Here is an 11,483-nt window from a genome sequence, read left to right as displayed (position 1 = left end):
GCTGGCATAGATTTTACATCATGACGAAAATGTGGTGTACAACCTTCCAGCTGAGTGTATATCCAGATTTTTTGCCAGAAATGTTTGTACCTAAAGATAATTGTACCTGAAACCAGACGTACATACAGTATGGATTGCCAACAATTCAGCTAATGCATTACTGCAAATGGTTTGCCACTTGAAAGGTGTAATTAGTGGAGCAATACAAGCGTATTATTTTACAATATATTCAGTTAAAACATGCTAGGCTAGAGCACTGTTCAAAAACTTCCTCCAGGCATGCACAGGGTCATAACTTCTATATAGATGCAATTTGCAGGTTATGTCACTTTTTAAAAGGTCTACAAGACTGTTTGGATAGGTAGCTCGCAATTTTATGTAAAGCAAAACAAAAAGGTGAAGCACCATGTGTATAATCCTAGTGCACTGTGCATGATTTGCTACATACCATCTAACTGAAGGCCTAAATATTCTGAGCCACAGCAGCAGGGACAGAAAGGGAGAAAGAGAGAAAGAGGCCATGATAAGAACAGTAAACAGCAAAGGCATAACATGTACAGTAAAGCACCAGTTGTTGCACAAAAGAAATACAGAATTAAGTGTTAAGCAGTATGACAGCACAGTCATTTTCAAAGTACTGTGTGTGTGTGTGTGTGTAATATATATATACACATATATATATATATATATATATATATATATATATATATATATATATATATATATATATATATATATATATATAGACACACACAGTACTGGTATATCAGGATACCATCAATTACTGTAATTTTCCATATTAACTTGGGGAGAAGGAAAATAACCTGTTTCATCTTCAAGCTTACCAACCAATTGGTGAAAAACTGCCAAGAGACTCAATGAGAGTAATTCCTGATTGATTTTTTTTTTTTATTATAACCCCTTTATGACTGCTCTAAAATGTTTACATTTTAGTGAGCAATTACAGTAAAAAGGAAAATATTTTAAAATGTGGCTTCTACACTGAACAGGAGATCAAGGACACATTTACCAAACACATTCTTGGCTTTGAAAAGCATTCTTTAACAATTAATGTTCATTGCACAACATACATTGGCAGGAGGACAAGTTACAGTTCCACTATCAGTATAGAGTGTCTGTTATGGGGGACCAACAACGATATAATAATCTGCTATTGTTTGCTTAAAGCGACTGTATGGAAAGTGTTCTATTTACAGGAAGTACTACTGCTGCATATTTCAGTGGTTTTAATGTTAAATAATTTAGTATCTGCTGTACCGTCCCTATTTTGTCACACATATTGTATCCTGTCCTACATTACAATGATGAGTATAGTCAGTATGTTAATCACATTTTAAGCCCCTTTTTCTAGTACAAATACGACGCTAAATGAAATATACGTTCTGTGAGAACTGCATTGGCGTTTTTAGTACAGCAGAATTTTAGGACTTTCCTTTTTTTTTTTTTTTTAATTTAGTCATCGCCAATTATTTTGTCCCCAATTTAGTCCTGTCCAATGATTTTTAGGCTCTGCTCAACACTACCACCCCTGCACTGACTCGGGAGTGTGTGCATCAGCCGACCGCTTCTTTACACACTTTAGACTAACCATGCAGACTAACCACTGCAGACTAACCATGCAGCCACCAGTTCTACAGTGTCGGAGTACAACGCAGCCCTGGTCAGCTAACAGGCAAGCCTGTAGGCGCCCGGCCAGACCACAGGGGTTGCTGGTGTGCGTTGAGCTGAGGACACCCTATAACCCCTTTATTTTCTACAGTACTACTAAATAATAAACAGAAAATGCTAAGGTATAGATGCAGTATCCCTTTGTCTCTCATATACAAGAAACACTATGGTGTTTAACAAATTCCTGTTAATAAAAACATATTTAGTCTAATGAATTATAGAACTCCCTTTCCCATTAAGGAATTGCGGTTAAATAGACTTTTTTAGACAGTTGGATAGTGAATCTTTACAGCAGTTATCTGAAGCATATCTGTGCTCCAAAAACGTATATAGGGATTGGCCCAAATATACATCACAGGTCACACAAAAGAAAAACAACTTCTATACAAAAGATGTGCTGGTTTTTGTACCTGTAGGAGTCCTTCCCTCTAGTTGCCATGCCCAAGGTTGTTGCCAAAAATTAATGAACACAGGGAATGATAAAAATAATAATCATAACGTGTACATTTCAGAACACAAATTATACCACTTACTGTATCATCTATAACACATGTATTTTGTAAATAGTCTGTATTGATAAATTAAACAAAGTCAGTCAAAGGCATTCATGAAACTTCTGGCAGGGAAAACAAAAAAAAATCTGGAAATAGTTTAAAAAAAAAAAAAAAGTCAAACTTTAATTTGATTCACCATTTTTAACAAACCTGTCTAAAGTAACTCTTATTTATAAACAGAGTTTGGGTTCTCATTCTCAGCTCTTTTGTAGAGCCGTTAATAACAGCATCTAACATTCTGTATTCTTCAGCTCTAGTTTTCTTAATGTATTTAATTATTTATTTTTTTAAAAATGTTATTTTATCATGCACAGTTCTTCAGGAGGGATGCCATTTAACATTTTATTGAACAAGCATTCATGACCACCGAATAAAAACACAGAGAGGGTTACAAACACATCTCGAACGTTACTATGGTACTGTTAGCTTTTTGTTGTATTTACCCTGATGAGCCACATATATATATATTTATTACACACACACACACCATTACTAATACCAATTCTTTAATTACATTTGTTTTTTTGGACCTAACAAATGAAACAGGTCACTGTTATTCACCGCACCTTGTGAAGACTGCTTTCTCATTTTTGGCGTCCATGGTGAGTTTGACCGTTTCATGCCCTGAGCCAGTCTTTATGGTTTCTGTGACTATGTCTGTTTTATCTTCTTCCTCTTCGCTGTCAGACCCGCCAGACGAGCTGCTGTCAGATGCCACCAAAGGTGCCTTTCGTGCCACACAAACATTCCAGGCACAAGGGGAGGAGCCACTCACTGCAAGTACCACACAACAAACAGCTTTAGGTTTTATGTCCTGTGACAAGGGAATACTGGGGTTACAACCATAAATAAATTATGTTGGCATTCAACAGTCTAATGAGACTGCGGTGTACTGTTGCCTTGCCCACCCTTTCTGTGTACAAAACAACCATATGGTGCAGCATATCACTGTGCCACCTAGTGCCCAAAATCTGTCATTGTGTCTGTTATTAAACCATTTAATGCTTCAATGTAAGTTTCAGTTCTGTACAATTAAACATTCCCACATTAGAAATCAAAGTTGCCTGTAAAGTTTGTTGTAGTTTCCTAGAGTGCTTCTCTCAAATATGAACTCAACTTCTTTATCTATCATCTGCTGTGTTGCCCAAATTTTCTTCTTAAACAGATGTTGGAATTAATTACCTCTTTTTACGGCTATTGACTTTATAATGCAGCTTAGTTACTGCATAATGGCTTTAATCCAGTGAAAATATCAGTTTATTACATTTTACAGACTTTTCATCTAAAGTGCCAACACTATTGTCATGAACAAATACTGTTTTATTGTTTAGAAAGTACCAGAAATTGCGTATTTTAGTCTTTGTCATATTAATTAGTGGGTAATATTCACTAAATGGTTGTATTTAACATGTTTTCTTGAATCGTCTTATATTAAGTGTAGCAATACCTTTGTCTGCAACTGCAATAATCCATATGTGAGGTATATGTTAATACAGGTTTGCAGGAACATAACATCCCTTGAAGTTAAAGTAGTCTGGATTTGTGAAGCATTGTTGACCTATTACCTTTTTAGGGAATGCTATTGAATGAAGACTGATGACATGCAAGTCTGAGATTCTCAGTGTTTTTTTAAAACAATAATGTTCATGTACTTACAGGTTTTGTCCTGGTTTTGTTTGGGGTGCCCTTCATTACTGTCTGAGTCAACAGGGGAGCTACATCTGGGGCCAGACTCTGAGCTGCAAAAACAGCATTTAAAATAAAAACCTACAATAAAGGAGCATTAGCTTAAATGTGAACCTGCACATTACTTAAATTATAATACAGTATTATGAATAACTATATTGCATTCCTTTTGTATTATTGTTAAAAAAGCGTGTACTTAATGTACTTAAATACAATTGCAAAACACAATTGTTAATATCATAACACTTAGTATTATGATATTAACAATCATTTCGCAGAATTATCTTAAACATTGTGAATTGTATAGTTTCAATTACAAAAACATGAATGTATTTGTTCTCATGCTGAAAGTGGTCCAATTGAAAATATCAAAACACAACTGCCTTAGAACATTTAAACAAACGGCATTCTATAAATCAATGTGACTGTTTTCACAGTTGATTATCACTAGTCTTGGTCTAGCCTAATGCTGACGTCGGTAAGGAAATCCCAAGATTAGTGCTAATCAGGGTTTGTGAATCCAGACATTTATTTATTAAATCAAGCCTTGCATTTCTCTCACACTGTACGCTACAGAACAGAGCTGCTGCTTAATACTGCACACAGGTTTCACTTTTAAGCGGAAGATGCCGCCTAGAGACTTTAACTTATAAAAGTAAGTTCTCACATTCTCGCATAAAAGACGATTTAATTAATCCTTTACTTATTTAATTAATTAACCCCCCCCCCCAACATGTATTTTGGTAGTTTACTCTTGGAATCCCTCTCCAACCTAACATAAAAGCCTTCAAATATAATGCAAGTTAATGAAACTTCAGTGTTAAGACTATGCGATTACTCTATCGGTTGAGCTAACTAAATGTTGAGGGCCTACACTCACCAACAGAAAGGCTGAAAGTCTGTAAACTTTGCCCATCCTTTTCCCTCGGTTATAGTGGTATCGCATGCTGCAGCTGCTGCTGAATCCCAGACGCTGGAGCCCACATCCACAGCCACGCATGGAAGGGGAGGCTTAGAGTTCACTGTGTCCTCAAAGGTAGCTGTCCATACAGGGCCTAAAAAACATGAATAAGCTAAAGGAGATCACGTAATTCCATAAAGTAAGGTAATGTAAGGAAGTAAAATAAGATGCCAATGCCAGGTTATTAAATAGGAATATTGTTAATATAGAACTTTTTTTATCATTACTTTTGGGCGAATCTGCTTGTTTGCTCTCAGCCTGGCAATTTCCACTGGTTTCTGTCTTGGCTGCTGGCTCTCCAGGCTCTGACTGTGGCTGTGTCTGTGGCCAGGGCTCGGGCTGTGTCTGTGGCCGGGGCTCTGGATGTGTCTGTGGCCGGGGCTCCTGTTCCTCCTCTGAATCAATGCTCCCATCCTGCTCTCCATTTTCCACATCACTCTTAGAGGAGCTTTCAGAGGTATTTAAAACACCAAACCTATTGGGAAGCCAATAATCACAGCATAACTAAGGTACCACAGTGCCAGAATTCAAATCCATGAGCTGGCTCCTGCACTCAGCAACACTTCTCCTATCGTGATGTAAATTACAAGTTTTACTAATTTATTCAAAGTAAAACAATGTAGGTTGTCACAGAAGTAATGTTGTTAACCTTACACCACCAGCAATGTCTCAGTTTTCCTTCACTTTTATTTTACAGTACCAAATTATGCCTAATCTGTAAATGTCCAAGAGGCTGACTGCAAGTCACAAGGCCCTGACTTTGCTGCTTCACAGAACTGTGGAGCTTTCTAGAACAAAACCCAAGATAACAGATGATGATAAAAGATCAATTTAAGAAAACAAATAATACCCTACAGACTTGATCACGGTTATATATTAGTCTAGTGGAACATAATTGAACCTGAATATATAGCTAAACCTTTGCAAGGCCTAAAAAGGGTGAGAATCTCAGCCTTTCCTTGTTCTCGATTTGACTTGCGTTGCATAGTTGATCTCCTTCTCTTCCCAGATGTCCTCTTCATCCTCACTGTCATCAAACTGCTGTATCCGCTCCTTACAGCATGCCTCAAACACAGCTACATTTGGCTAAAAGTTTAAAAAAAAATGTAATTCATAAGAAATTATATTATGTACCGTTTACAGTTTTATTCTTGCAATACTTAATACAATGAGCGCTACTTTCCCAGGTCAGCTCTTCAATAACTGCACCTCTCAGGCAACATGTTTGTGTGTGAGAGAACAATAACAAACCAGCATGTTACAGCATGCCTTTGGCTATATTACACTTGTGGTACATACCTGACGCTATACCCCTGGTCATTGGGTACTAACGGTTATGAGGTAATCAGAGGTGTAGTGTTAATTTAAGTGTCCTCTAACCAAAGCTTGCTTTTTAATCACTACTGGTTCATGATTTTTATATATCTGTATTATATTTCTTTGTACTGAACAAATAATTTGCATGAAGAGCTATCTAGAGTTAAGAAGTAGGCATAATGTTCCACTAGCAACTTCAAAACTTTGAGAAACAAAGATTTCAAGAAAGAGAGATGTTACTTACACTATCATCATCAGCATCTAACGTGAAATTTATTTCTGCAATCCTGTCAAACGTGGCACTAAAATGAAATAAAAATTGGAAATCGGATGTTTTATTTTAAATAAAAACAAAGCAGCCCAGTGGCATGATATAAAGGGAATGACCTTTCATATTATAGTTTTTAAACAAAGCAAAATTGATATGTGAAAATGAGTATCGCAGTGGCTGTAAAGTGGAAAGAGTATATGCAATTATGTATAACTGTGTTGCTGAGATATGGCTGGAAGTTTCACATTTGGCTGCAAAATGTTTTTTTCATTTTTATTTATTGGACAATGACCATAATGAAACTTGACCAAGAGATTCATAAAATAAAGCTGTGTACCAAATATGACGACAATAGAGTGTGCTGTCTCCAACCAGCAGACATCTAAAGTAAAATTACTTCAGACATGAGAATCAGCATTTTGAGAAGAGGCAACAGATTTCAGTTACGAGGCAGTTGGACAATTGACAGCAACAACTCCTGTCTCAGCTGTTACCTCAGAGTTCTGGGTAAATAAGCTATTGAGTTTGTTCTGATTCCTCCCACTAATCCCTAAATCAGAATTGTATGCTGGTTATATATTAATCTGTATTCTCTAGTGAACATTATAATTCTAATACAAATATAAAAATTAGGCTGTTAAAAGAGGAATACAGTAAGCCTACACAATCCATTTAAAATAACCTACAGGGGTTTAGTAAGAATACACACTTAGCACTCACAGTATTAGAATCTTTCCATTGCTTGTTTTCAATAGCACCACAGATGGTAAAAGATTCCAATCAATGCTTACTTTACGTTGTCGGTTTGTTCTGCAAATTCCTCGTCGTTAAACCCAAACTGGTCTACAAAATTGGCCGTCATCTGCTGGATCTGATAATCTGAAAATGCCTATAAAAATTATGGAAAGAGAGGACTTAAATAATTTTAAAAATTACAAAATAAGTAGTTAAATCAATCTCACATTTCTATTATTTTGTCTGGTTTAGTAGCCAGGTCAATTTAATGCAGTTACTCCAAGCTGAATTTTCACATGTATATACAGTGCCTATAGAAAGTCTACACCCCCTTTCAAAATGTTCACCTTTTGTTGCCTTATAGCCTGGAATTAAAATCCATTTATTATATATATATATATATATATATATATATATATATATATATATATATTCATTTATCTACACATCCTACCCTACAACTTCCAAGTGAAAAAAATATTCTAGAAATTTGTAGAAAATTAATTAAATAAAAACTGAAATAGCTTGGTTGGATAAGTGTACGCCCTCCTTGTAACAGCAATCCTAAATTAGCTCAGCTGTAACCAGTCTCCTTCAAAATCACACATCAAGTTAAGTGGCCTCCACCAGTGTTAAATTGTAGTGTTTCACATGATTTCAGGATAAATTCAGAAGTTCCTGTAGGTACCCTCTGCTGGGTAGTGAATTTCAAAGCAAAGACTCAATCATGAGCACCAAGACGCTTTCAAAAGAACTCCGGGACAAAGCTGTTGAAAGGCACAGATCAGAGGATGGGTATAAAAAACTATCAAAGGCCTTAAATATCCCTTGAAGCACGATCAAGACGATTATTAAGAAGTGGAAGGTGCATGGCACCACCAAGACCTTGCCTAGATCAGGCAGTCCCTCCAAACTGGATGACCGAGCAAGAAGGAAACTGATCAGAGAGGCTACCAAGACGTCAATGGCAACTTTGCAAGAGCTACAGGATTTTATGGCAAAGACTGGTCAAAGGAGTGGCTAAGGAACAAAAAGGTAAATATCCTTGAGTGGCTCAGTCAGAGTCCCGACCTAAATCCAATTGAAAATTTGTGGCATGACTTGAAGATTACTGTCCATCAGCGCTCCCCAAGGAACTTGACAGAACAGTTTTGTAAAGAAGAATGGTCAAATATTGCCAAATCTAGGTGTGCAAAGTTGGTAGAGACCTATCCCAACAGACTCACTGCTGTAATTGCTGCCAAAGGTGCTTCCACCAAGTATTAACTCAGGGCGGTGGAGACTTCTCCAATTATGATATTTCAGTTTTGTATTTTTAATATATATATTTTTTCTCAATAAAAACCTTTTTCCCCTTATCAGTGTGGAGTATGGTGTGGAGATAAGTGGAAAAAAAAACATGACACAACAAAATGTGAAAAAAGTTCAAGGGGATGTAGACTTTCTATAGGCACTGTAATTGTATTACAGTACAAGTGGTCATGCCTACCAAATTATGCAATTTAGTACACAAAAGCACTTTTAAAAGCCTCTCACACATTTAGGGGTTCACTTCCCATCACAAGATAGTTTACAACGTAATGTTTTACGGCATGCACAAGAGCCTCAAAAAGATATACAACGTATCACTGAAATCAGCTCCAAGCCAGGATCCTAAAATTAAAAGTTATTTTTCTATTTCACAATGATCAGTAACTTAATTTTTAAGTGTTAAATGCATAAGTAGGGCCACTATATTGCCTTTTTGTATATTCAGTGTTTTGATCATTTTTTTGGTTTTGTACTCTTTCAAATACAACCCTATAGATTTACCTGGCTACTTACCACAAGTGTGCCCCTCTCACCCCTGATCATACCGACTATCAACCGTATGTGAGCATTGCATAATGCAGACAAGCAGCACAAGAAAGTAAAAAGTTACCAGAAAGCAGAAGATTTTTTTTTAATCTATAGGTGTAAGAACAGTGTTTGAAAATACATTAGTGATATAAAGGTTATCTTTTTCCGAGAGTAGAATTAATGTGCCAATAATAAGTCAAAGCAACTCTCCTACCTGCTGAAGCGATATCTCATTATGGAATGGGCTTTCCATGTCATCATCTTCACTGGAAGAGTGTAGGTTATGCGTGCTCACCTGGAGAAGTGTAAACTTGTCATGACTTTTAAACTATATACTCGGGTGTGAACTTTTAGTGACCGATTTGTTTAAAAAAAATAAAACATTACATAGTATGTTTTTGTATTTGTTGTAATTATTGCTTGGTTATTTACTACATTTTAATTGTATTTTCAGCAAACAATTCTGCTATAATAGTAATTATAATTGACCCCAGGTCTGTTGAGCACTGGACTTTTTGTGTGCATTAAACATGCTGGAATTGTACTTTTTTTTTTTAACCTCTCACCAGATCAACAGTGTTTCTTCTGTTTGTCTCAGTTAGAGTCTCCTCTACAAAACTTTCCCACCGTCCTTGGCAGTCCTCGGGCAGCTCTGGAATGAGATAACAGCGTTAAAGTACTGTAATAATCTCACTGTAGTGCTCTAGCTAGGCTCCATGCCAGGCAAGCATCCAAAGATGGGTAGTATTCTCTATAGGAACCACACAAAAAAAATAAAAATAAATAAAACAAATCAATACCTTTGATGAGGTCACTAATTTGAGCCTGGACAGGTCCTTTCTCCATGTTCTGTACCACAGTATTAGCTATTCTGGTGAGATGCCCCATGTTGCCTCTTCTCATCCCACCTTCTGCCCTAGAATACAGAGAACGCCATAGACAAATTTGCAGACAATATACAGTAGGTTGAATAAGTCACGTTCCAAGACATTCGAATTTAAATATTAAATTTCAAATACAGATGGCCCCAACTTTTTCTTCTGACTGACAATTTTTTTGGCTGCATCTTTTACAAACCATATGTTTGTGATAACCCACAGTATTACCACAGTCTTTGGAGTGTAAAACATGTAACATGATGATAAAGATCACTTTTTAAAAAGCAGAGTTGTTTTTTTTTCCAATTACAATGCTTACTGTATTTTGTCATTTGCTTCCCAGGCATCCAGTATCCTCTGCACCAAACAGCACTTCTGGAAAAGCTATGAAGACAGAAGCACTAGGTCAGTTAATAGGAAAGTAGATCCCTATAAACTACATCCACAGTATCTAGTTGATAAAATGTGTACGTATATATGGAACAGTCCCTCCTTAACTCAAAAACATCCTAGTTTCATTACAATTGGATAACTTAAGGTTATCACCATAGGCAAAAATGTAAGAATGACACGTACACTATTTCCCTATTGCTGGGGATATTCCGGGTAAGCATTAGATTGGACAGTGTGATAATACGACAGAAATAATAATCTTGTCCTTGACATGTAGTAAGTGCCTTTGCCATTAGATCTATCCCATTACACTGTTCTTGTTCACAACCCAATGTTATATTTGTATTTTAAGAGCACTGCTTTTATGCTTTTTCATCAAAACAATTTGTCAGACCATTTTCTTCGGGAGACCCTGCTTGTCAAGTTAAGACTCTCAATACTGCATAATTTAACTTTGTCATGATGCAGTACATGGTGCAAGATGTAATACTTAACATCTAATAATAGACTACTAGAGACTTATACCACTGAATAATAGATGTCACATATTGCTCAAAGTACCTCATTAAAGTAGAAATGAATTGTGTGGGGGATCCCACACAACTAAGCAAAACTACTTGCATGTTGTCCAGTTATGCTTTTTTGTCTGTGTGTTTGTTCAGTGAACGAATTCAAACTCCCCAGCCATAGTATATAACTGAATATACTGTATAAATAAAATATGTTTATTGAACGTTAGCACAATTTTTGCATTTGTGTCTGTTTACACCGTGCCACGTTTGTGAAATTTTATTAAATATGCCCCTTTGGAAATGCAATTTCTGTATAAGAAATATAGATTTAATAAGTTTAAACAGCTGTTTCCTGGTTACTTACCACCACTGTGCCCCTCTCACCCCTGAACATAGCCTATAACCCTTATGTGGCCATGGCATAAAGCAGACAAGCAGCACAAGAAAGCGAAACGTTACCAGAGATGTTCCAGTGAAGTTCTAGTTTAAAATACCTACTTAAGCAGTATAACTATCATTTGAAGGCATTACCGACTGATTGTTAGCTAAGGTTTTATTGCGATTAGATACTAATTAACAGTTCAAACATTTTAAATCTCTAATTTACAGGTCAACTACTGTGTGGTACTGCCCTGTAATGGAGATTAT

General features: G+C 36.3%; 1 protein-coding gene across 1 annotated transcript in view; it reads right to left on the bottom strand.

The window, feature by feature from the left end:
- Positions 1–11,483, bottom strand: part of LOC121319940 (serine/threonine-protein phosphatase 6 regulatory subunit 2-like) — a 37,163-nt gene that overhangs the window by 7,488 nt on the left and 18,192 nt on the right. The window contains 12 exon segments of the mRNA XM_041257922.1: positions 449–472; positions 2,810–3,017; positions 3,900–3,982; positions 4,810–4,984; positions 5,118–5,365; positions 5,849–5,976; positions 6,452–6,509; positions 7,270–7,367; positions 9,267–9,347; positions 9,619–9,704; positions 9,853–9,968; positions 10,250–10,314. Of these exon segments, the coding sequence (XP_041113856.1) occupies positions 449–472; positions 2,810–3,017; positions 3,900–3,982; positions 4,810–4,984; positions 5,118–5,365; positions 5,849–5,976; positions 6,452–6,509; positions 7,270–7,367; positions 9,267–9,347; positions 9,619–9,704; positions 9,853–9,968; positions 10,250–10,314 (1,370 nt within the window).

This window comes from Polyodon spathula, chromosome 8 (assembly GCF_017654505.1).
Source record: "Polyodon spathula isolate WHYD16114869_AA chromosome 8, ASM1765450v1, whole genome shotgun sequence".
In the NCBI taxonomy this organism is placed as follows: domain Eukaryota; kingdom Metazoa; phylum Chordata; class Actinopteri; order Acipenseriformes; family Polyodontidae; genus Polyodon; species Polyodon spathula.
Note: the sequence above shows the minus strand (reverse complement) of the source record. Positions and strands in the feature narration are given on the sequence as shown.